At 38.5% G+C, this 27635-nt stretch overlaps 2 protein-coding genes across 3 annotated transcripts; both read left to right on the forward strand.

The window, feature by feature from the left end:
* LOC106060323 (uncharacterized) lies at positions 1 to 25721 on the forward strand. Of its 2 annotated transcripts, none has more exons than XM_013218150.2 (13): positions 1 to 275; positions 1846 to 1952; positions 4053 to 4144; positions 4988 to 5082; positions 6837 to 6992; positions 10082 to 10283; positions 12144 to 12257; positions 14714 to 14837; positions 16695 to 16816; positions 17812 to 17919; positions 20828 to 20947; positions 23636 to 23713; positions 25054 to 25721. In XM_013218150.2, exons 1-13 carry the CDS (start codon positions 243 to 245, stop codon positions 25563 to 25565), a joined length of 1863 nt encoding a protein of 620 aa, XP_013073604.2. In that variant the 5' UTR covers positions 1 to 242; the 3' UTR covers positions 25566 to 25721. The 2 variants fall into 2 exon arrangements, with proteins under 2 accessions (XP_013073604.2, XP_055870420.1); XM_056014445.1 differs by having other exon boundaries at positions 1859 to 1952.
* Positions 25722 to 26297: 576 nt separating this feature from the next.
* LOC129923297 (uncharacterized) lies at positions 26298 to 27401 on the forward strand. The gene has a single exon (XM_056013567.1). It carries the CDS (start codon positions 26298 to 26300, stop codon positions 27399 to 27401), a length of 1104 nt encoding a protein of 367 aa, XP_055869542.1.
* Positions 27402 to 27635: the final 234 nt, after the last annotated feature.

A 27635-nucleotide genomic window follows, 5' to 3' on the forward strand; every position in this document is an offset into this window, starting at 1 on the left:
GCACCAATCTGCGCAGCCTCTGCACAACATAGAACACTTCCGGAACAGACCAAATTTAATCAATATTATTTCGGGAATTGTTTTACATTACTTCTAGTCTAAATGGTCTAATCTAACCCTAGTTCCATGATCTTACAAAGACTAGACCAAACTAGGAATGAACTTCACCGCAAAGTCTTGAAATTGAAAGATGCTATATAATGTCAAAATAGTTTTATCTTGTGTTTGTGTCTGGCTCATAGATGGCAGTAGTGCATCTAGTTCTAGATCTAGAGGTAAATAAAAAAAAAAACCTAGATCTAGTCGTACTTGGTGTAAACATAAATCTACTGATCCATACCCTAAGACAAAGTCGTAAAAGTGCTCCTTCTTCCCTGGTACCATTAGAGAATGGAAGAGGTTGCCTGAATCAGCCAGAAAAACCAACGACTTAGAATAGTTTAAGTCATTGATTAACATGAATGACGTGTTTGACACATGAAATGCGTAGGGCGTAATTATCTTCTTTTTTAAGTAACGTCAGTAATATATAAAAAAAAAGTACGTGGATTTTTTCAATAGGAGCATTTCACATTTAACTAGAACTAAATATCTAGTGTGTTTAGAATCTACATTACATTTAGAATTACTGAATATGATTTCTAGGTATTTAGCCCCCCCCCCTCTAATCTTTGATAGGTAGCCAAGCAGTTTATGCCATTCAGACAAATATTACATGTACACCTTTATCATTATTAACATGATTATTATGGTAAAATACTCTGACGCCTCCAAGACCGAGATTCGAGAAAAGGAAAATAAAATTGCAGTAAAAAAAACAAACTTTTTTAATCATGTGTTAAGTCCACTGCAGTACCGCCATCAGGAGGCAATGAGAAATTTCCAAGGAATGTTCAGGGTCACGAATATGTATGCGAGGTCATCAGGTCACAACCCATTTGGCTGACATTACAATCAAGGAAATTGTAATTTAGATATCCACGGTCACTTAATTTCAAAGATTAGGTCATCATATTTTGTGTACGTTTCTAGCATTATGGGATAGTGACACTGTAATGGCAGTGATTGTGGCAAGCGTGGTGGACAGGCTAAGTACGCTTGAACTTGGCTTGGCTACCTATAAAGAGGGGGCCCGAGGTTCGACACCCGACTCGAGCAGAGTAATGTTTACTGAGCGCCTAAGGGCAGCACGGAAAACCTTCTCCCAGATATCCCCTCTAGCCACTAGTCCACAAATGAGATTGGACTATAGCGCTCTGAGCATGCTACATGCAAGAAAGTAGTTCTATATAAAAGCTATAATTATTATTATTATATTAAATACGATTTTTTCGTAATAATGAATGCAGTGTTCATGAGGTCGACTAAAATATATTATCCTTGTCTGCGACTTCTATCCTCAAATAATGGGACTACTGTAATGACACAAGATGCGTAGAAGTTGATGTGAATCGGGTTTTTCCTAAGTAATGTGACGAGTAAGAACAGAGTAGGATTACGAACAAGAAGAATAACGGACAAGACGCCTAAGAGGACGACGCTAGGCTAGCGACGACAGAGGACTGTGCCCTTTTTATTGTTTATTAAATTGTTGAAGTTATCAGCCTGCGTTATTAAGTATATTCTTGATTCATTCTGTTGTTGTGTCATATGGACTCGCATGCACCATTAACATATATATACTCATCAACAAAATAGACCATCAACACTACCTACAAATCTCGAATTTCAAAATCACAGTCTTCAAACCTGTGGCCCCCAGTTCATAAGTCACGAGTCTTACCACTAGACCAGCAAGCCGTCTAGTGACAACCTTAGGCTTTGATTTCTTTTTTCTTACAACAGATTTGCATTTCAGATGCTCTTTTGGATAACCTTTTGAATCCTTATTGGCCATGGTTCGGTATATGTTACTCCAGATGTAAATCCGAAAGGAATTGCTTCAACCTCAGGTGAGGTATAAAAAAAAAATATTTATGATAATATAAGATTTGTGTTACGGTTGACTAAACAAGCAAAATATTTTTTTAAATCCTTTAAAAAAAAAACAAAGCTTAGCTAAGTGAGAAAAACGCCCCTCCCCCACTTAAAACTATATTCGATCAATAGTGTATTAGTTATTTCCCTTATTCGATATCAAACAAAATTATTAATTACTAATAATTAATTGACTAATTGAGTATTTTTGTTTATTGGTTCATGTTTTGTGAGGTACAATAAATAATTGTTTAAAGTTTCAAGTATCGGAGAATACGTGAGGGAGAAATAGCGTTAACAATAATTTAAGGAGAGTAAACCCAACAAATGGAGTCATATCTGTGACTACTGAAGTACTGGTTTCCCTTGTTGCTATTAAACAATAATAGTGAATTACCAGTAATTAACTGTCTAATTGTTTACTTTTTGTTTTATTGATTTATGTGATTGTCTAGGCCAATAAATAATTGTGCGAAGTTTTAACTTGATCTGAGAATGGGTGTGGGAGAAATAAAGTGTTCACACTTTTTACCAGACAGACAGACAGACAGACGGAGTAAGTTGATATAAGCTTTGTAACAAAAAAAAATACAGCGTTCGTGGTTATAGATGTTATGAAGGTGACAGAGCATACTCTCTCATGAAGACGGCCCCAGTGTAGGTATACGAAGGAATTCCAAGGGCTCAAAATAAGACCAGTGTGGGCTCAGGAGCCATGATTCCGCAAAAACAGATGGCAGTGTATGATAATTTAGTTGATGGTTAAAAAGTTGCGAAATAATTAAAAAACAATTATGACGTGAATCAAGTTTCAGCATCTAGCATTATCTGAAGAGCTAGTCAGTGGAAGTGGCTGATTTTGTAGAGCTTATCTTGCACTCTTTTCCAGTGTTTTGTAGAGCTTATCTTGCACTTTTTTCCAGTGTTTTGTAGAGCTTATCTTGCACTTTTTTCCAGTGTTTTGTAGAGCTTATCTTGCACTCTTTTTCAGTGTTTCCTACCCTTAAAACTTAACTAAACATTACACTTTGCCGGCTTTAACAATGACCTGCCGTTACCACTTAGCCGGCTTTAACAATGACCTGCCGTTACCACTTAGCCGGCTTTAACAATGACCTGCCGTTACCACTTAGCCGGTTTTAACAATGACCTGCCGTTACCACTTAGCCGGCTTTAACAATGACCTGCCGTTACCACTTAGCCGGCTTTAACAATGACCTGCCGTTACCACTTAGCCGGCCTTAATAATGACCTGACGACAGTGGCGTAGCATCCATGGCGCGAAGGGGTTCAATGAACCCAGGCCTACGACCAATAGGGGCTCACAGCTGTGGCGTAGCAATCATGGCGCGAATAAGATCATTACGCTTGTGCCCATGACTAATGACCAGTTGGTGCCCACAACTTAGGTAGAACATTTGTTTGCTCATTTGAAACACTTTTAGTCGTTTAACTCTATTAACTAGTTCTAAAAACATTGACATTTAAAACATTATTACTTATATGCAGTCTTAACTGAATCAAACGTTATGACATAATTACTTATTTTTTAAAAATGTACGATCTTTTCATTGGAATGTCTCCACATTTAGATTACTCATTTTTTGTCTCTTACTAAAATTGTCTTATTGTCTGGAGGGGGGCCCACCAAGATGTTCTTGAACCGGGGCCCCTAGGGTACCTTGCTACGCCACTGCCTGACGTTACTACTTAGCCGGCCTTAACAATGACCTGCCGTTACCACTTTGCTGACCTTAACATTTAGCTGCCCCTAACACTTTAGCTTCACTTTTCACTAAGCTGACCTTAATAATTAGCTCCCCTTAACATGCAGCTGCCCTTAGCCCGTAGCTGCCCCAAACACTTTGCTGCCTTTAACTAACAGCTGCCCATAACAATCATCTGCCCGTTACACTGTGAAGATCTTAACACTGAGCTTTCATCTTAAGTTAGGTTTTATTAATTTAAAAAAAAAACTCGCTGTTTTTTTTTTCTACGAGGAAGAACTCTAACAATATTTTGTTTGTTGTTTTTTTTATTTAAATAACTTGTTTTTTGTGTGTGTGTGTCCACAGAAAAAATAAACTTTCCATTTTGTGGCGCGCAGGATTTTTTTGGACTAAGAAGCTTTTGGTAGATGTCCACGTTGTGTTTCAAGCTCAAGAAGGTAGGTCACTACTTCTGTACACAAAGTATAAAACAAATCACACAGTCTGTCTCCATGCTGTCCGGTCTTGAGCAATCTCCTCCCACATACTTTCGTGGAAATATGAGGTTCTCATGTCTCGATTGATGACATCTCTTTAGGTTAGTTTTGGGCGGCCCTTTGGGTCTGACTCCCTCCGCAAGATCAGTATATAGGAAGTCTTTAGGGATTCTTCCATCTGGCATGCGGATGACATGTCTGAGCCAGCGTAGTTTTCGCAATATCAGAAGAGCAAAGATGATGTTCATATTTGCCACTTTCAATACGTCCTGTTTGGAGACTTGATCTCTCTAAGAGATGCACATTATGCGTCGCAGGCTGCGTAAGTGGAAGCTATTTAATCTATGCTCTTGGCGCATGTATCTTGTTCAGCTCTCACTGCCATAAAGCAGAGTGCTCACAACACAAGCATTGTAGACTAAGATTTTGATTATCGTAGTCAATTTAGCATTTTCCAGGACGCGCTTGGTGCAGAAGCCTTTCCTATTCTCTCTGTCAGCACAGTGTTTCAGTGATTCAAGAGTTTGATAAATTAATGCTCAGTAAAACTTGTGCGATAAATTAATGCTCAGGAAAACGTATGCGCATTGTCTTCTAAGACTAGATCTTAAGGCCTATCGATGGATTCTTTCTCGGGGGGAATGGGGAGGGTGGTGGGGAGCAGCAAAAATGTTTCTAATTTTTATACAACATTAATTAGATAATAAGAAGGAAAAAAAACGATCGCTCTATACGTTGTAGAAAGCAGGTATTGTCTTTCTTTTTTTAAATTATTTTTAATAATTTTCTTTTTGCTGTTTCTAGATCTGGTTGAAATATGTGGTAAAAACCAGTTGCTACCAAAAGTGGAACCTTTCTCACTACATCCTGAGGGTCTGCCCTACGATGAGGATTTACAGGTACGTTTGTCAGTGGCTGGTATGGTAAGACTGAATGAATGGATTGGGGGGTTTTTTAGGCATAAAAGAGTTAATTAACTTGTTTTTTATTTTCATAGAAGACGCAGTGGCTGAGTGGTAAAGGGCTTGGCTTCCAAGACGCGGGGGGGGCGGGTTCGAATCGTGGTGAAGAATGGAATTTTAAACTTCGGGATCTTTGTGCGCCTCTAAGTCCACCCAGCTCTAATGGGTACCTGGCAATAGTTGGGGAAAAGTAAAGGTGATTGGTCGTTGTGGTGGCTACAAGACACCCTCGTTAACTGCGCCCCACATAAACAGATGACCTTTACATCATCTGCCCTATAAATCGTAAGGTCTGAAAGGGGAACTTTAACTTTTTACTTTAGATATCGTCAAGGTATAATAGTGAAGAGCGAATACAATGTATTGACAGAATGTTTTGATTTCCTTGTATGACAAGGGTAATTGTTTATCTCTAGGACTTGAAGAGGACAGCTGTATCATTTTTTTAATAGTTTTTAGTTGTTTTTTTGACACTGAAGTTTCTCTATATGTTCTTTCATTGAAAGCTGTAGTTTTTTTTTATTATTATTCATTTAGTGGTATCGTTATATGTAAATTAGTGTATATTATTGATCTGCAGTGGTTGAAGTTCTAGCGACTCAATGTACCCCTATTAACCGGTGTAAAGATACTGACCTTTTTATGTCTGGTTTTGTGAGGGACAACATTTTGAAGACACGAACTATCAACAGAGAAAAACAAAATCAGTTACAGCTTCTACAATGATCATTAACATCGCATTATTATTATTATTATTATTAATGCTTTTGTATAGTTCAAATTTCATGCTTTGCGCTATGGTCCAATCTCTTTTTGTAGAAATAGTTGGGGAAGGGGGGTATCTGGGAGCTGATTTCCATGCTGCTTTTAGGAGCTCAGAAAGCACATCTCAGCTCAACACGTATTTTAAACTCAAGCCCCCTTAATGGGTAGCAGAGTAGTTTCACAATGTAGCATAAATATTACCATCAATTTAGCATTTCTCAATGTTGTATATATAAATGTTGATAATGTATGCATCAAGTTGTTGTTTTTTAATTTATTAATTTAATTTTAAATCCTTAAAGTATTAATGACTATGAATATCTGACCCGAAAAAAAAAAACATGTTTGTAGTTTGTCTGTTTGCATTTGCATGTGAAGGACAGAAATGATTTATCTTCCCATAAAATCGAACCAAAAATGTTACCTACCATCTTTGTCTTCACCCACGCAACAAGGGAATGTGATTGGAGCTTTAAAATTGAATGGAATGACGCCATATCCCTTCCCCCCCCCCTCTAGCAAGAGGCAGTTGCTCTGTGGCTTGTAGTTGTTATGTGGTTTGTAGTTGTTATTTGTTTGGTTTGTTTTTCGTACTAAATCATTATATCCTCTGATTGGTGGGCCTCCTGGCATCCTTTTCTTTAGTCACCAGTGTCCCTTCCCTTCTCTAGCAAGAGGCAGTTGCTATGCGATTTGTAGTTGTTATGTGGTTTATAGTTGTTATTTGTCATTTGTATGGCATGTTTCTCGTACTAGATCATTGTATCCTCTGATTCCTGGGCCTCCTCGCCACCACTATAAATCTTTTTCTTTAGTCAACAGTGCCATGAGCCTTCGGTCCGACTGGTTTTAAGCTTTAGACGCTCTACAAACGACCAGAGCGTAGAGATCTCTTTGTTTACATCTATCTGATTGGTCTATTCCAGCGAGGCGCCGAAGTGTTCCGCAACCCTCCGCGCGTTTCTTGGGAAGCGCAAGAAGACAAGCTCTACAGTCTGCTGATCTACGATGTGGGCTACTTCAGAATACGAGGATGGTGGAACAACATTAAGAAAGACAAAAATGGTCTTTTAAAAGGAGAGGTGAGTCTAATATTCTGTTTATTATGTAAGCTTTTATAAAACGTGTCAGGGTCGCCTAAACGAACAATAAGTTAATTTGCTGCATATATCTGCAATGTCAAGGAAGTTTTATGAAAGGATCACAGTTGACATGGCCGGGTAAAGTTGACGGATTTGATTTAGTGAAACTGTCACGAAAGTCAAGGGACAGACGAGAGTTGGCAACTAAATACTAACAGTCAGTTTGTGCTTAAAGAGCTTAGAAAATTGATTTGACAATTCTAAAAAGTGCAAACAATTTACTTGTAGGATGGATGCCTGGTCGGGCGGTATGCGCTCTGGACTGTTGTCTCGATGGTCTCGAGTCTGAATCCTATCCGCCGCCATCCCCTCGTCGTCCTGCGGGAGTATAGGGCGGGCTAGTAATTAATAATCATTCATTCTAAAATAATCATCAGCACTTCCTATGTCTGCAAACCGGATGCACCAAAAAGGTAAAATTCCTATTTCCCGTTGCTAAATGACACTAGGATAGGTATAACCTTTTAGGGATTAGCATTTACTTGTGTGTTAGATAAGATAAGATAAGATAAGATCATTTTTATTGATCCAATCTAATGGATTCAGTTTGACTACAATTGACAAGCTCAGCGAAACTACAGTACAAAAACAATATTGATAAAAAATATTCGAACAACATTCACTCAAGAAACACATACACATTCACAACCATCGCTTTATGAATTTGACTTCTATGTAATTCTCGATGACGACAGCTGATCTTGTAACACTCTGACCGAAAGTGGGCTTTTAAATCTTTCAGTTTTAGTCCTAATGGAAAGGAGACGACCACTTTGTTCAGATCTGATGTAACAGTGGTTTAATGGGTGCAGGTTGTCTTTAAGAATCGTGAGTGATTTGGAAAGGCATCTTTCTTGGTAATGCTCTTCAAGAGATGGTAGCTGTACTTGAATGATATACGATGCTTTTTTAATTAGTCTATTAATTAGTTCGTCTTGCAGTTGTTGTGGTCAACGCTACTCTTTGTTGATGTGTGGAGTCGAGCTGTTGACATCCATTCCCCACCCACCCGACACGTAATTAGTGTTTGACCTGCGTTCTAGCCAAAGAGGTGCGGTGGCTGAGTGGTAAAGAACTTGGCTTTCGAATCGGGGATTCCGGCTTCGAATCCTGGTGAAAACTGGGATTTGAAATATCGAAATCTTTAGTTCTCCTCTGAGTCCATCCAGCTCTTATGGGTTGTGCCTGAGATTAGTTGCGGAAAAGTATAGGCAGTTGGTCGGCCGGCTGGTTGTTGTGCTAGCCAAATGACACCCTCGTCAACTGTGAGCCACAGAAACAGGTGACCTTGACATCATCCGCCCTATAGATCGTAAGGTTGGAAAGGGAACATCACTTCTGTTTTTATTCTAGCGAAGCCGCACAAAATGTGTAGCTGATCTTGTAAGATACTGCTAGAACGTTGACAGTATGATGTGGTGCCAAAGCAATGGCTGGTAGTTTTGCTTCGTTCCAGAACTTAAGACGTTCCTTTTCGTTCTTTTCTGACACCCTGTGTTGCTGACGGCCGTTGACTTGTAGCACCAAACTTCTGGTAGACAACTTAACCGCTGTAGGCTTATTATATTTTTACTTGTCAAACTTGAAATGACCTGAATAGCTTCATTGAGAACAAAACTAAATATTACTTTTATTACAAATTCAACCTGAGATAAAATGAAATAAAGTAGACTTTGAATAGAATATGGTATGTTGAACAATATCTAACCAATTACAAAAACACGTCTTTTCACTCTAGCATTCCGGAGTCGTCTGGCCTACCCAAGGCAGCTTACGACAATGCCGCTTATCTTGCATCATTCACACTGTATAGTCACCAACCAATCGTTAACATCTTCTCACACACATACACTCCATAACAAGGGGATCATAAAAAATTTTGGGCATTGTGCTGACAACCTTATACCATCGTTAAATCTGCAGGCCTTAGAGCAGTGTTTCTCAAACTGTGTGCCGCGGCACACTAGTGTGCCGCCGAAGATTTGCAGGTGTGCCGCGGGAGTTTTCAGAACGCCACACGTGCAGGCGTTACACAGGTCTGCCTACTATTTAATGTTTATTTTAGGTTGCGATGACATCCCAACTTACAACGACCAGTGATAGTAGTGGTGCGCTCCATAGTCACCCCCGAAATTCTGCACACTTTGACACACCTGCAGTATTACTTCCCAACAGTTGGAAAATAATGAGTATGGATGGGTCAGCTATCTATTTGGAAACAATGAAGCTACAAATCTTACAACTAAAGAAGAAGAGCAGCTCATTGATTTAAAAACGATGCAGTTCTTAAGTCAAGTTTTGCCGACAAAAGCCTGGATAAGTTTTGGATTTCAATCAACAAGTCATATCCTGCAATCAGTTTAAAAGCAATCAAAATAGTTCTTACATTTGCATCTTCATGGTTTTGTGAGTTTGGATTTTCAGCACTGACTGAAATCAAGTCTAAGAAAAGAGAGAGACTTCTTACAAGTTTGTTTTTCGACTCTGGAGCCTCGATTAGATTGCATTTGCTCTCAAAAACAGGCACACCCTTCACATTGAATGTAATACTTAAAAATAGGTCAAATCTTTTTTTTCTATTTATTATAAAACAACTATTGCTCTTCATGGTGTGCCGCGAAATTTTTGTAGTTTTTTTTACTGTGCAAAAAAAGTTTGAGAAACACTGCCTTAGAGAGTGGTACATAATTTTAATTTCCCGAAGCCTCCTTCACCTCTTCTTCCTCTGTATCTCAAATGGAATTGTGCAACTTACGGTCCATGGTGATTATTATTAAAAGTCCATCTCTTGCAAGGTAATCTTAATCAAGGTGTCCACTTTTTTGGTCAAACGACCAATCGACTTAGCTTTCTCGAACTAATGTCAGACTAGGGATCGCCAATCTCAAATTCCACATTCGTTATTGGTATTCAAGCTCGCGACCTCTTCAGTTCGAAATCAGAGTGCTCAACCCACTGGGCCACATCGCCTCTCGCTTTTCTTACAATTGATATATTTGATATGCACCATGGACTTCTGCTCACTACAGGTTGTCTACAGATACTCACCCCCTGCCAACCCCAGTGACAACGCCAACCCGACCCTCATACTTGTGTTTGAACATGAAGGTCGGAGCACGCCGAATTTGGAAGGGGTACAGTATTGCGTCACACACAGAGCCATTTACCAGAACACAGCCGATGAGTGCTACAGGAGTGTGCATGGGGAATTTATCAGTAGTAGAAAATATAGTGAGTACGTAATGTGATCCGTCCGCTCACTTCAACCAACTACGGAACTAAAACACTATCAATATAAGATGGAAAAGGGGGGGGGGCACTTCTTTTCATTGAACAAAACAATTTTAGAAGAATTTCAAATTTCATAAATTAAAAAAAAACACTATAATATGGCAATTAAAACTAGATATAGTAAAAAAAAAAATAACTTTGAAACATTATCTTCTTTATAGCAGCATCTAAATTATATCTTCATTTCACTATTTATATATCGTCTTATCAGCAACAGTCTCTATATGTTGTTATAGGTGTAGTTTAATTGGGAATTTGACAAGACTATAAATAGACTATGTTAGACGGAAATAGGAATGATGGGATATTTTTTAACGGACAGGAGAAACGACTCACTCCTCTTTTAATGACGAGACATCATCTTTAGTAACTGTTGACATTTGGACTGTGCCCCTTCATTTTGGATTAAATATTATGTATCAAGTATAAACAGTTTTATCAAGTATTTTATAGAATTTAATATATGTTGGTTTTGGTTGTAATCGAACTCCATTATTTATGAAGAAGACAAGACTTCATCTAGACCTAGAGTAGATCTATTACAAAACAACCAGAACAATGTAATCTTATTATTACCATGTAGATATAATCTTATCAAGAGCTCTCTCTAAATAATATCTGCTTCATATCACCATTTAAATACAAAATAAACATGCATATATGTGATCCTGCGGGACAACGTAAAACAAATAACGTTTGGGCCACGAGGCCTTCATCAGCTACAAAACAAACAAAAAATAACAAACAATTAACACAAAATAGTCTTAAGTTAAAACTTATATGTCCGATGTTGTTCTCTATAGAGGCAGAAAAGAAATGAGCTACGCTGGTGTAAAAGCGCGGGAAATCAGAAGGGGGCGATGAAGTCAGGCAAGGATGAATGGGTTAGGGTGCATCACTATCTAAATGTCATCTTCTCACTGTTATTGCCAAGAAAATATCGTCTTCTTTAAAATCGCTCTTTAAATATCACCCTTAACATCTTAACATTTCATATTCTTGATATCACAATTTACAAATCAGCTGTTTAATATCACCATCTATGTAAATTAGATTATTGCTTTAATATAGCGCTACTTTCATGCTTATAGCATGCTCAGAGCGCTTTGGTCCGATCTCGTTTGTGAACCAGTGGGGAGATTTTCCGTGCTGCCTTTAGGCTCTCAGTAAACACAACTCTGCCCGACTCGGGTGTCGAACCTTCATAGGTAGCAGAGCCAAGCCAAGTTCAAGCGTACTTAGCCTCTCAACCACGCTTCCCGTACATAGCCGGCCTTAGGGTGATTTGACCGATTGCTCCAAATTGGGTCCCGCTTGTCCGCAATTTACATTGAGCATGGCTTTTAATGATGTAGGACTTACACGGTTAACTTATTTATTGTGTCATACGATTGACGTAACTTTAATAAAGCCACTGACACTCACTATTGTGTTTGAGATGCTTTTACGCATGACTGCATGTTGTGTAATAAAGGTTGATATAATGACCTAATTAATAGAAATTGTTACTAGTCGACCGGCGGCGTAGCATACACCGCTATTTTGCAGAGCCGGCCTTAAGCCACTGCAACCTATGCGACCGCAATGGGCCCCGCACTTTCATAGGACACGCCTTTATTCTAGGTATATACATTTTTTAATTAAACCATTTTATAACTTATAACAGATTTCCCGCGGCCTCTTGATTTACCAGGAACTCCTGGAAATGTACTGAAATTGCAAAATATACGAAAAAGTCCTCGCTATTAGTAATAATATCACTTTTTTAAATAGCGTCCTTTTTTTTTTCTATCCCTGTAGAAGTGATCGGAGTTCAGGTGTTTTTCACCACGGGACAGACTCTATTCGAGCGACACCAGGCCTGCACTGAAAGTTTCAGTTGTGATGTGAATTGCATTCATTCGTTTCAATCGGGTGAGAGTGTACTGTGGAAACTTAGATATATGTTTAGGATTAATCACAGATCTGAGCAACCACCAGCAAGCACCAGTGTTCAGATAAATACACTTTCAGACATCACTTTATAAAAGTAGAGTACCGAGTGACTGGAGAGAAACTAATGTCACTCCATCATCATCCTCTTTCCTTTGCGTTCCTCATAGGTCCTCACTAAAAGCACGCCACTCTCCAAGGTCTCTTATTAGTTTTTTAATGGCTGTTTCCTGTCCTCTAGGCTTTATCTAGTACACTGCCTGGACAGGTTGTTTTTAGTCTTCCTCGACGTCTTGTGACATGTGTGGGTTCCAATCTTAAGGCCTGTCTAACTCTGTTGTTGGTATCTTGTCTAAGGGTGTGACCAATCAAACTCCACTTTCTCACTAAGATCTAAATAAATAAATACCTTTTCAGACATCACTTTACAAAAGTAGAGTACCGTCCGACTGGAGAGACACTTATGCCACTCCCCTATTTAAAAATAGGAGATACATCCGATCCAGAGGCGTAGTTAGCAAAACGTGCCCCCGGGGCAAGGTACTTTATTGCTACCTTTCTCCCCATTTACCATGTACATCACATTGTCTGCGTGTGGCGCCCCCCCCCCCCCGAGAGTAGAGCCCGTGGCATTGTGAACCCTACTGGTCTGATCCATTTATTTCTTCTCATCACAGTCCTTGTATCACTCACCAGCATGACTTGTAAAAATGCAAGATACATCATTTACCACTTTGATAAACATAATTTCCTTTATCTATGTCAACAATTGAAATTTTTGGTTAATGTGAAATTTAAAGGTCCAATAGTAAAAACTCCAATTGATGAATTTTCAAAAAAAAAAAAGGCTAAGATCATAATAAGCGAATCGATGCCCTTTTATTAGACTTCTCTGAGGCATTTGATAAAATTCACCACCTGTTAGCTAAAAAATATGTTTATGTTAGTATACTATCCTGAAGCGCCTCTAAATTTCGTGAGTCTGAATTGGACTATTCTGTTCTGCTTTGACCAAGATTAAATATCATTTTAGTTCGTAAAAAAAATATTTTAAAAAATTTCGTTCTATCGACATTAATTTCACTTAATATGGGGATTCCATGATAATTTGTATTTTTTTTCAATAGCAATACCCCTATGGCCTATTCAAGTCACTCCTTCATGGAACCTTTATCCATGAGCCTTGATCCACGAACCTAGACAGCTGATCTCAAAATTGATTCTGATGATTTCCTAGAAATTTAACAATAGATTTATATCGCTGAGAAAAGAATAACTAGCTTGTTGGCCACACGGTGATAACTCTAGATTGACCGTTATAATTTTGTAAAGTAAAAAATTATAAAATGTAAATATGGTTTGACTAAAAAATTTGGTAAGCCTTAGTGTTCCGAAGTTACAGCCTATGATAACAGCGTCAATTTAAAGCTGCTACAATTTTATTGAGATTTTTACGTAAATCTAATAAAGATTACATCTAGATTCTAGATCGAGAGGAGATGGACACTAGATCTTTGTTTTACATGTTTCGGATGTTCCTTCAGAGTTGAAGATAGTTTACTTCCTAGTCCAAACCTCCCGCAGGACGACGGGGGATGGGAGCGGGCAGGGTTTGAATCCTCGACGGTCGATAAATCCGAACGACAGTCCAGCGCACAAACCGCACGACCAGGCAGCCATCCAGTATTAATGCAGAGGTCTAGGTCTAGTATTAGATCTAGATGTCCATATAATGATAGTATCAATAATAATCACAAACATACGATGACTGAATTGGTACGTACGCATCAAAAGACGTTCAAGGTGTCAAAATCACGGGTTCCATCCCCTGTTTGAACCTTTTTTTTTTATTTTATCATATTTTAAGTTTTATTATTGAGGTATTGTCTTTAAAAAAAATTTTGTTTGTTGTTGGTTGTTTTTTTTTGTTTTTTTGTTTTGTTTTATTTTTCTTGTAGACTTAATTTTTAGGGAATGTTTCGATCGAAAATCTTTTTTTAAAATAATAAAGCCACTGAGCTATCCAAGAACTTATAAAGGTAGAAGGTTTTGTATTCTACAGTTAGGTTTGAAATTGTAGCGAGCGACCAAATTCTCTTTGCGAAGCTCAGAAGCTCATATCACGGGTTTAAATATTATTTCATTTACATTGAAGCATCACTTGGGGGATGGAAACATGTAGAGAAAAAAAAAACAGGTCAGTCTGTTACATGTGGATGTGGAATGGTGTGGATACGTGTTGAAAGAGAGAGAACCAAAAATGGAGTGAGATCAGCAGAATAGTGTTTAAAGTGTTAACTATTAAATTGAGATTAACCTAATTATATCTTGTATGATTACCATATTGATGATCCACTAAAGAGAGTTTTATTACGTAACACAATCGAAAAAAAAAAAGGTTTGGGACGATTTGAATAAAATAATTTATTTCTTCTCAGCACAGTCCCTGTCATCGTTAGATGTTATACTTGATCTTCTGTCGGAGTCAAAAGGAATGGATCATTACGTGGGCATCAGATATCAATCGGTACATAAAATATGCTACGACGAGACTACCGCAAGGTTAGAGCAGTTCTCTCCCCTTCTCGCTTTTTTTTAAATTTTTGGTACGACTTTTGACAAAATGGTTAATTTTATTTTAAACCAGCATCGTTAACTATCTTCCTAACTTGGAAAATCCACTATAGGTTTTGTCTTGTCTGTTTGTCCTTCCGTCCGTCAGTCACGTTTATCTATCTCATTTAGTAAAAGTACTATCGGGAAATTAGATTTCACCATCCCTGGCTACTCTATTCTGCCTCAACGTGGCACTCGGGTGGAAACGATCACTAGAGGAAGTGATTAGGCAAAATGCATAGCAAAACAAAACTCGTGTGGGAGTGTCCAAGAGAATGCGAGAGCTTTTCCATTGCACAGTGCGGAGTTGAAAGAGAGCTCCCACGTCCCTGTCGACAATCAATGCGCCGGTCCTCAAGGGACCGTTACACTAAAGGCGAGTTTTGCACGATTATCTTGGTAAAACATAGTAAGATGGCGGGGGTTCCCGGTGTGCTCGGTCTTTGATCATTTATTCTAGTCCATGCGCCCGAAGTGTCAGACACATTGGAAATAGCAATTTTTTACATAGATATTGACTAAGACCTCTTCCAGACATAGCGGTTTGTTCAAGCAGGCTTGCACGCCTAGAGTACGAAGAGCCTTCGGCTCAACTCTGTTGACAATATCTCTATTTCACCATCGCTTTTGTCGTCTGTGACAAATAAATATATGTATATGATTCTTTTTTTTGGGGAGGGGATAATAGTCAAAGGAATGCAAACCAAACCAAAAAATGCAAATCGTTCATATGTTTTCTGAGATGCCACAGCTTCCTATGTCCTCTCCAAAGAGTACCATTTTGTTTACGAAAAAACAAGTAACATTGAAAATATTTTTTTTAAGAAAATTTCCCCCTTTAGGCATCTGATGAATTTATGAATGATAGATTTTTAATAAATAGAACAATTTTTTTCCCTCGTCCCGATTCCTCCCTCCCTCCCCCCCCCCACTACCGGATAAAATTCTGGTAAAACGAATGTATAAATCTACTCAGAGTTTATCGAATTGAATTCATAGGCCTATAGATTTAGACTTACAAGACTCTACGTAAAATGTACCTAAGCCTCTATCCATTTATTAAACCCTTTAGAGCACAGACCTTGGAAATCACTCTTCTGTCTCAGAAAAATAAGGATCTTTAGTTTTCAATGTATAGTAGACTATAATTATAAACGAATAAAGCTTAGGCTTTTAGTTTCCATGGTGATAAGAGCAATGTCACCGTTTCGGAAATCCTAGATCTAAATATTTCAAACCTGTTGATTTTAATCATCTTATGATCTTACATTGTAGATTTCTTTGTCGATCTAAAAATTAAAAACTAGAATATTGATCTTTAATGTCATTACCTTCCCATCTGAACAAAAATGTAACTGCCGTTAGACCTAGATGTAGACTCAGCTAGTTTTACATAATGTATATATAGGTTATGTTTGAAACAAAAAAACTTTACCTCTGATAGTAACTTTACAAAACAACACCCTGTTTCAGGATATGGAGTAGCATTAAGAAATCGGCGCGTCTAGTCTAAATATAGATGTAGTATAAACCAGAAAAACAGCGATATACATCAACTGTTAAATTTCTAGAAAAGTCGTTAGAGGCGTTTTTTTTAGATCAACCTTCTGGTTCCAGAAGGTTCCACGAAGTTCTGACATGAATAGAGGTATTGTAAAAAAAAAAAAGAAAGGAAATGAACATCACAGAAACCATGCTTCAACGGCATTTTAACTCTGAGCTTTAAACCTATATTCATTTCAAAGAAGTTAATTTTTGTACCTTTATATATCTATTCGGCTTGTAACCTATCTGTACTTACAGGTTTATCAACAGCAGAGGTTCAGATAGTGAGCAGAAGGCTATTGATGAAAGAGACACCTTCCTATCCACATACAATGAATTCATAATTGAAATTGGAGTGCCGCCGAATGATTTTTTCAACAGTAAGTTTGTAAGTCTCTTTGGAGTTATGAATTGGTAGCAATTGGGATAAACTGTGTGAAAATCGATAGGTATTTTTAAAGGGTTTTGGGTTTCATGCATAATCAAAGTTTTGGTTTTTAGTCTGTGTGTAGTTTATATTGTTATTATATTTCCTAGTTAATGTTTCGTTTAAACTGGTCTGGCTCTGTCGGCCTCTAATTTTGCATTTCAAGCTGTGTCTCACATTACTAAGGCTTGTCCTTGTTTGGCGTTAGCCATGGAAAACTCTTAATTCAAACCTCTGCTGCTTTGCAGCTATACCCAATCACGGGAAAGGCTACGAGAGTTAATCCTAAGAAAAAATCAGGAGCCGGCGACCTTTAGGTACTTTGCAGCACTTGCTGGTCCTTGGATACGCCTTTGGATACATCAGTTGCGTGAAGAGGGGGAAACTGGTGTGTAAGTGACTTCGTTCCGACCAAAGCTAATGCCCATGACATGAGCCAAAGTCGCTTCGTGATTGAATAAAAAGAGAGGTACTTTGCAGCAATTGCAGGTCCTTTGGATACGCCTTTGGATACATCAGTGTCGTGGAAAGGGGGGAACTGGTGTGTAAGTGAATTCGTTCCGACCACAGCTAATGCCCATGACATGAGCCACAGTAACTTCGTGATTGAATAAAAAGAGAGGTACTTTGCAGCACTTGCTGGTCCTTTGGATACGCCTTTGGATACATCAGTTGCGTGGAGAGGGGGAAACTGGTGTGTAAGTGAATTCGTTCCGACCAAAGCTAATGCCCATGACATGAGCCATAGTCGCTTCGTGATTGAACGATGCCATAAAAAAAAACCTCACCCTGTCTGTCTGACTGTCTGTCTGTCTGACTGTCTGTCTGTCTGTCTGTCTGACTGTCTGTCAAAAAGTTTGTACACGTTATTCATCCCAAACCCAATCTCGGATCAAGCTGAAATAGTTTGTGCGTCTTGTTTATTCTCTAAATTCTTTCAAATTTCAGGCTCTGGTCAGCTCTATACAGCTATGGTTGTTCGTCTGCAAAAGGTTGCAGGATCCGAGGAGAAAGAGTTAATTGGTGAACTATATATTCACGATATTTCACTCACTTGTAAGTCGGAAATTTCCTTCGCCTGAACATTTTAGGCTTTTACACCCTTTTTTTTTTCTTTTAGAGTTTCACAAGCAATTCATAGTGTTACCCAAGCGTGATTTAGATCTAATGGAAGGACGTTGCTATGGTTTACTGTCAACATACCGCATCACAAACGAAGAGATTAGAGACAGCGTTACTACAGCGACTGGACTCCACGATGACCTGCTATTGTACAAAGAAAAAAACGCGAACTAAAACTCTTTGGCTTGCAAAGACCTTCCTTCAGCGAACAGTAACTGGATAAAGAAGAAGCGAAATGAGAAACATAAAAGAATGACCGTGCCTGCCTTTGAAAGAGGTTCTATCTAAAGCAAAAGACAAAGAGGAATGGAGAGAGACCCTCGACAAATCTTGCGTGGTGCCTCAACAGTCCGACTGACAACAGGGATAGGTGATGGTGAGGTTGTGATACCTTGGTTTTGATTTTTGTCTTTTTTTTATATAAATTGACTTAAAAATCTATTCTAGGACTCTTGAAACTCTATACGACATAAGTTCCCCACCACCAACTTTTTGAAAAAATTGTTCTGTCTGGGAGAGATCCAAGCAGATGCAAATTTACCACATTCCTATCTTAGCGATGGCCCGTATCTCAAGACGCTCGGGACTAAAGGCGAGGCCGAAAGCCGAGCACACCGGTAATCTTCTTCCTTTTCATTCATCGTACCACAACAGCCTTGCGAGTGTCCATCATAAAACTTTTCTCTTGAAAACGGTGTGTGGATCGTCTTACATCCCTGCCAGTGCAATCAACAAGATTTTAAGTTAACGAACAGGGGTTTTGCTTCCCTGTCGGTCTAGCCGTCTTCTCTTATCTTATCTTATATAATACAGACGTTACTTCAAAAAAGAAGATGATTACGTCCTACGCGTCATGCATTTAGTCATGCATATTAACCAATGACTTAAATTCTGCCAAGTCACTGGTTTTCCTGGCTAGCTCAGGCAACCCATTCCATGCTCTAATAGCACTAGGGAAGAAGGAGTTTTAAATCGGTTTAAATCAGTTTTAAATCGGGCAACTTTTTGAGGCTGGGAAGCGTTAGCCTCGGATATAGTTCACTAAACCGCAGCGTAACTGTAGTTCTGAAGCAGGACGTTTTGGCGTATCCGTTTTTACGCGGGGGATGTTATGCGCGGAGGACGTTTTGACGCGGAATGTTTTAGTTACATTATGTATGTTCCTTTTTTGTTTATTATGTCCTTGAAAAGAATGAATACATATTTATGTTTTGTCGGTGTGTTTGTGTTGATATGCATTTTCTATGCAGAAAACACTAACTCTTTTCGTCTACTAATTTTGGGATTTAAGTTTGTTATGTAATTATTGTTTTATCATAACATATATATGAATATTGTAGTAACTTTAGTGGCGGACTGAAAGGGTTAATGTGTGTGCGGCCTACTGATACACATGACTCAGGCCAATCACACAGGTCAACGGGTCAACGGCTGTCGATAGTCAAGGGACAGTAATGCTATTTCACGCAAGTATGACCCGTGCTGTGGTCATGTGACCCAGAGCCTTTACGGTCGAGAGACAATGTGTTAAAACGTGACCTCCGTGGCCAGTTTGTCGAAGGCGCCGGTTAAAAAGACAGTTGAGTCCAGGACAGCAAGGCAGTAAGAAATGTGTGCTACAAAGTGAGTCCTTGAAAATGTAGCTGTACGAGTCTAGAAGTAGACAGAGAAAGACTTGTAGTGTTTAGCAGGCAGTTCTATTGTACTAGAAAGCATTTGAATTTGATGTAGCCAATTGTGCTGAATTGGCTTTTGATGTATTTGTCATTAAACCGCCACATTGTTACTTGAAACTCCTGTTGTCAAGTTCTTGTGTTAGATGTGCTGTGTTGTGTTTAGCAGTGTTTACAGAAGGCCTGATAGAGAAGATCGTAACAATATATATATGTAGGTTTTAATATTGTCCAAATACAAAATGAAGCAATGATTAAAAAAAAAATCAATGTAATTTTTAGTACACACGAAAATTATTTATTTATTTATAGTACCTCCAAAAAACAAGCAAAAAAAACAAGCAAAATATTTGTAAAATCTTTAAAAAAAAACAAAGCTTTTCTAAAGGGGAAGAACTCCGCCCTTAAAACTTTATCTGTCAATAATGTACAGGTTATTTTTCTTATTCGATATCAAACAAAATAACTAATTACCAATAATTGACTAATTGGGGTTTTTGTTTATTGATTCATGTTTTGTTAGCTACAATAAATAATTGTTTAAAGTATCAACTTGATCAGAGAATACGTGAGGGAGAAACAGCGTTAACAATTATTTAAGGGAACTAAACTAATCCCAACACATTTAGCCATATCTATGGAAACTGAAGTATTAGTTTCCCTTGTCGATATGAAACAAAATAATAAATTACCAGTAAATAATTGTCTAATTGGTTACTTTATTTTATTGATTCGTGCCTTGACTTTCAATTGGTCGAAGTTTGAACAATGGGTGTGGGAGAAATATCGTGTACACATTTTTTACCAGACAGACAGACAGAGTGAGTTGATATAAGCGTTGTAATAAAAAGAGAAAACCGTTGGATGTCAAGCGTTTCACAAATATCTCATATAATTTATTGTGTTGGAGGAAATTATACCATTAATTAAAAGTTTGAGAAACGCTGGTTTCAAAAATAAAGAAATAAAAGATAGATCTAATAATATTTAAAATAACAATTAACCAAATGCAATGATTTTGCTCATCGAAAAACTTCATATCGGGGAAATAATCAAAATAAATAGTGCATAAATAAGACGGTATTTGTTATCTACCTTTTCATACTACTTTATCATTACAAATTTGTGTTTCCTTTTCTGTATAAATAGGACAAGTTGTATCATTGCAGATTATAATTACCTTTATCAGGGTAATCGTCTGTGTCCAGAGGACAATGTTCAAAAGTACTTCCTTTTACTTTACTCTCACGAAGGCGTCAAAGACTGCTGCCAATACAAGGGAAACACAAGTACGTCCACTAGAAAACATCGAAGCAGGACGTTTTGGCGCCGCCGTTTTGGCGCGAAGGTCGTTTTGGCGCCGCCGTTTTGGCGCGAAGTTCGTTTTGGCGCGAGCCGTTTTGGCGACGGGACGTTTTGGCGCTAAATACATTATGTACGTTTATTGCGTTATTTCTTTTAAAAGAATTATTCATATCTATGTTTTGCATGAGTGTTTGTGTTAAGACATATTTTTCACGTACTCAATGTAAATGTGTGTTTGTTTTTCACATCATTTTCTTTAATAAACATTTTGGCTTGTGTATGTGTGTTTATTAAGAGGCACACTTTTATTTTCAAAAAAGTTTTTTAAGATATTAATTTAAAATTAAAAACGGTGAACGGTGTTAGAATTCATGCTATACATACAATATTATGGTAGAGTGAAATAAACATTTTTATAAAAGCTACGTGCTTATTAAATAATCGTCAAATGATATCTCGCGCCAAAACGTCCCGTCGCCAAAACGGCTCGCGCCAAAACGTCCCGTCGCCAAAACGGCGGTGCCAAAACGTCACGTACCGGAAATCACATATCTCAAATTGTCAAACATAGCCAAACTCTATTGCTGTGTCTGGTTAGATTAGCTCTAAGATTTACCTTGCTGTTGATTTGCTGTTTGTTGTTTCTGTAGCTAGTGGTCGAGAGGCTGAGTACGCTTGAACTAGGCTTGGCTTGGCTACCTATGAAGGGGGCTCGAGGTTCGACACCCGACTTGTGCAGAGTTGTGTTTCCTGAGCGCTTAAAGGCAGCATGGAAAAACTTTCTCCCAGAAACCCCCCACCACCACCACCACACCACCACCACCACCACCACCCCCACCCAGCTGGTTCACAAACTAGATTGAACTATAGCGCTCTGAGCATGCCCTAAACATGAAAGTATAGCTATATAAAAGCTATATACGGTAGCTAGCCCTACGCCCAACCCTCCTCCCTTCTCAGTCGGTCTTGGGACCGTCCTATGGCGGAGCTTGGATTTACCTTGGCTGAAAGTTTATTAGCAAAAGTTACATTTACTTGTTAGGCTGTCAATGTTAGAAAACCTTTTTGGTCAGAATGGCGTGACGTTATTTCGAGTCTGTTGCATCAAAGGCAAACGAAAAGCTGTATGGCTTTAGAAGAAATGGTCATCGAATTAAATTTAATCGATGCGGAGGAAAGTCGGCGTATCGGGTTCGAATGGAAAGATTTAGGCATGTGGTCATCTTCAATTAGCAATAGAAAGTTGAGAGAACATATTAATTGAGCTCGCTAAAGATTTCGATGTTTTTAATAAAATGGGTGATTTTATTTTTTTGTTGTTTATTTTTTTAATTTTTATTTTTATCTATTGTTATTGTTTGTAAACTGAAATATTAAAATAATAGGCCTATTTTTAACCTTAACCCAATGTCTTCGATTTCGAAGATTAAGGACGAGTGTAGTACGTGTTTCACATGACTACGCCCAGTTGCGACCAGCATATTTTCCCGCATTTTCTTTCCGTCTAAAATGTTTGACTCGCAGCTCTCCAACAGTCTCTCAGAGGTCATATGCTGGCAGTTACTTTCCTTCAGTTGATCTTAACAGCGCTTATAAAGGGGGGGGGGACCTCTGTTTTGCCGTCCTCTTTTTTTTTTAACTGGCTGGTTAACCTCTTGTTACTAATTAATGATATTAATATGTGTATAAATGTTTAAAAGAAGTGCAGAATTGATTTTCACAGGGTTCCCCCACCATTCTTAGATTAGTATTTCATGAGATTTCCAAGAGTTTTCCAGGAGAAAATATTCGATTTCAGGATCGGAAAAAACGCGAACTATATATTTAGTAATACATATAAGAGTTACCATATAATATACATGTATAAAATTACAAGATCTCTCCTGAGCCTTTCGTCTCCATGCCCGAAACCCAAGCTGTTGTAGATCTGTCTCCATACATCATCAATCCATCGCATTCGGGATCTGCCTTTTGGTCAATCAGCGTGTGTGGGGGGGGGGGGGGCGGAGATCGAGTTGATGGTGATTAAGTGCACTGAACATAAGTTCTTTAAAAAAAATAGTTGCAGTAACGAGAGTTTATGAAATAGAGAGTAGTACGACGTGGACTAGCCTATAGGAAGGTGGCGAGATAGAATTTTGTAGTTTCTTTCTTTCTTTTAAGAAGCAATTGATCGGAAGTTTCGTAGGCTATATATAGACATCAGTTCCAAGCAAGGAAAGGAGATGTGGAACACGAGAAAAGTGAAAAAAAAAAATTAGGCCTAATGCCACAAGGAGGACAATAGTTATAATGCTTCATGGAAGAAGTTAGATGATAGAACTATTTGAAGCATAATTTCCTATAGTTTAACAAGCTATTTCGCTATTTTTTACGGCCTTTCGCTCATTATGACTCGCTGATTAGGTCCGACCCCTACCGCAAGTTGACTTGAATTATAAATTTAATAGCTGATATGGAAAAAAGATTCAAATTTAGTTTTATCACCCAATAGCTGAGGAGTCCGCAGATGTTTTCAGTTTTTTAATAAGTTTAACTATTGCAGAGTTATAAATTCTAAACTAAAAACTGGCACAAAAGCGTTCGCCATAGGTCCTTTCCCATATATATTTTCATAAACTCTTAGAAATGATGTTTTTAATTAATTTTATTTTCGCCTGTTCCTTCAACAGAATGGGACTTGAAACAGCTTCCAAAAGACTTCCATCTGAGAGCTATAAGACCCTTCTACGTCCACAAATCCTACACAGGTAACAGACGTTCTTGTTGTAAAACTTTTGGTATCATGAGGCGGGAGTAACTTATTTACAAAATAAGACTTGTCTTCGAGTCCGAAGGTTAATAAGAAGTGCAGTATTTTATGTGGCTAAGCAGGCCCATTCGCGACCTACATATTTTGCCATTTCCAACGCAGACATAACCATTGTCCGCCGGTGGTCGATTTAGATTATTTTTTCGCCGTCTACGTCTGTCCTCGGCAGTGGATTTCTTTTGTTCTCAAATAAGTATCCTGCGGATTTGTGAGTGACCTCCAACTGTTTCGCTCTGAAGCCGCATGCAACCAGGTGCTCTCTTCTATGTCAGCTAAGGAAAGTTGGCACCTAAGCTGGTCTTTAAAGCGTTTCTGTGGGGTGCCTCTGTTACGTCGACCACCTTTTAGCCCACCAAAAAAAGACTGCCCTTTGGCATACTTTCGTCTCCCATACGGGATACGTGCCCTGCCCAGCGTAACTGTCGGACCAATAAGAAGTCCTTCTATTCTATTTCTTTTGTTCTCAAATGTGTATCCTGCGGCCTTTGTGAGGGACCTCCAGCTGTTTCGCTCTGAAGCCGCCTGCGACCAGGTGCTCTCTTCTATGTCAGTTAAAGCAAGTTGGCGCCTAACGCCCTAACCTGGTCGTTAAAGCGCTTCCTTGGGGCACCTCGGTTACGTCAACCACCTTTCAGCTCACAAAAAAGACTGCTATTGTCATACGTTTGTCCCCCATACCGTATACGTGCCCTGCCCAGCGTAATTGTCAGACTATAAGAAGTCCCTCAATGGTCTATACTGTCCATACCGGCGTTCACAAGGACATCGCTGTTTGTAGTGCTATCTTGCCACCGTATGTCAGTGATGGAGCGCAAGCATCTTTGGTGAAAGGGTTCAAGTAGTCTTAGTTTTTTTCTGTATAGCACCCATGTCTCAGATACATATACAAGGTTATAAGCGGAGGAATTAAGATAGCATGATTCTTCAGCGCTAAAGTGCATAGAAAATATCAAAGACCTTTTAAAAAGCATCGTTCGTCACCACTTCCGGTATTTCGTACACCGGATGCACCAAAAAGCGAGCTATTTATAGTTTTCTCTAATGAATTCATCAGAATGATTTAAATTTTAGCTGGCCGTTTATTACAACAAAACAAAACACTTATTAAAACATTTCTAAAAGTTATGTTTCAATGATACTATTTTAATTCGTTCTTTTGTTGATTTATTTTGTTTTTTTTTATTACTGCACGCGCTTGTTGTCAGTTAACTAAGGGTTTAAAACAGTTTTTATTTTCCCGCCACATTTTAATGACAAGATGTTGGTTGTGTTTTGCAGACGTTCCGTGTACAGAGCGGAAACCTACTCTCAACTGTGATATGTGGGCCCCGGACTACGACATACTGAACAACGCCACGTTAGAGCTGCAAGAGCGGAAGAACGACCAGGCCACGTTCGAGCTCCCCTGCAACGTCACGACAACCACCCGCAGAACAAGGAAGCCCACATCCATGACAACGCCGTACACCAACCCTCCAGCCCCTACGACGCTCAAACCTGCAGAAGCGCCTACGACGCCAAAACCTGCTGAAGCTCCTACGACGCCAAAACCTGCAGAAGCTCCTACGACGTTAAACTCTGCAGAAGCCCCGACTACAGAAACTGGGGACAATTTCACGAGTACCCCCGTGCCGCCATATTTCACCAGGGCCCCGGTCACAACAACGCCAACGTTTGAGAAGATTACAACTGCTCTAAGCTCAGCAGTGCAGTCTTTCGCAAAGAAAACAAGTCTGTTAGTCATCTATTTTATTGTGTACTTTCTGAACAAAGCAGTAAACGGATACTAAAACTTTTGAGGGGGGGGGGAAGAAACTGTTCAATTAAACTCTGATTTCCTTTTATTTTTGTAAGTCCATGACGCTCTGTACATTTTGATATTTCATTCAACCAGAACAGATGAAACATTTTTTTAATAAACTTTTAAAATATTTGTTTTAACTGTTTTGCATGCTCCTTCAGAATTGAAGATCATTACATCCTATGATCCTACACCTAACCTCTCACAAGGGATGTGGTGGCAGTGAGCAGGGTTCGAACATGGAACCTTTGAGACGACAGTCCAAAGCGCATACCTCACGACCAGGCAATCATTCGCTTGTCTTCAGCTTGAATGGTATGACTAATTACAAATAATGTAATCGTTGACGAGGGGGGGGGCGATTTGAAATTAGAGATTTAAACCGAGTACCAAATACTAGGTTAGTAAATCTACCATCTTCTCGAAATTTTTACCTAATGGTTAAAATTGTAGAAACTTAATATTTGGCCGAAGGATAATTACAGATGGTGGAATAAGGCAAGTATCTAGTTATAATATTGATCATGTCGAGCTAAATGAATCACAATCACTTGGAATAAATCAGGTTTCTGGTAATGGTACATATCATGTCGAGCTAAATGAATCACAATCACTTGGAATAAATCAGGTTTCTGGTAATGGTACATATCAGGTCGAGCTGAATGAATCACAATCACTTGGAATAAATCAGGTTTCTGGTAATGGTACATATCAGGTCGAGATGAATGAATCACAATCACTTAGAATAAATCAGGTTTCTGGTAATGATACATATCAGGTCGAGCTGAATGAATCACAATCACTTGGAATAAATCAGGTTTCTGGTAATGATACATATCATGTCAAGCTGAATGAATCACAATCACTTGGAATAAATCAGGTTTCTGGTAATGATACATATCATGTCAAGCTGAATGAATCACAATCACTTGGAATAAATCAGGTTTCTGGTAATGATACATATCAGGTTGAGATGAATGAATCACAATCACTTGGAATAAATCAGGTTTCTGGTAATGATACATATCAGGTCGAGCTGAATGAATCACAATCACTTGGAATAAATCAGGTTTCTGGTAATGATACATATCATGTCAAGCTGAATGAATCACAATCACTTGGAATAAATCAGGTTTCTGGTAATGATACATATCAGGTCGAGATGAATGAATCACAATCACTTGGAATAAATCAGGTTTCTGGTAATGATACATATCATGTCAAGCTGAATGAATCACAATCACTTGGAATAAATCAGGTTTCTGGTAATGATACATATCAGGTCGAGCTGAATGAATCACAATCACTTGGAATAAATCATGTTTCTGGTAATGATACATATCATGTCAAGCTGAATGAATCACAATCACTTGGAATAAATCAGGTTTCTGGTAATGATACATATCAGGTCGAGCTGAATGAATCACAATCACTTGGAATAAATCAGGTTTCTGGTAATGATACATATCAGGTCGAGCTGAATGAATCACAATCACTTGGAATAAATCAGGTTTCTGGTAATGATACATATCATGTCAAGCTGAATGAATCACAATCACTTGGAATAAATCAGGTTTCTGGTAATGATACATATCAGGTCGAGATGAATGAATCACAATCACTTAGAATAAATCAGGTTTCTGGTAATGATACATATCAGGTCGAGCTGAATGAATCACAATCACTTAGAATAAATCAGGTTTCTGGTAATGATACATATCAGGTCGAGATGAATGAATCACAATCACTTGGAATAAATCAGGTTTCTGGTAATGATACATATCAGGTCGAGATGAGTGAATCACAATCACTTGGAATAAATTAGGTTTCTGGTAATGATACATATCAGGTCGAGATGAGTGAATCACAATCACTTGGAATAAATCAGGTTTCTGGTAATGATACATATCAGGTCGAGATGAGTGAATCACAATCACTTGGAATAAATCAGGTTTCTGGTAATGGTACATATCATGTCAAGCTGAATGAATCACAATCACTTGGAATAAATCAGGTTTCTGGTAATGATACATATCAGGTCGAGATGAGTGAATCACAA

This window comes from Biomphalaria glabrata, chromosome 16 (genome assembly GCF_947242115.1).
Source record: "Biomphalaria glabrata chromosome 16, xgBioGlab47.1, whole genome shotgun sequence".
NCBI classification, from domain to species: domain Eukaryota; kingdom Metazoa; phylum Mollusca; class Gastropoda; family Planorbidae; genus Biomphalaria; species Biomphalaria glabrata.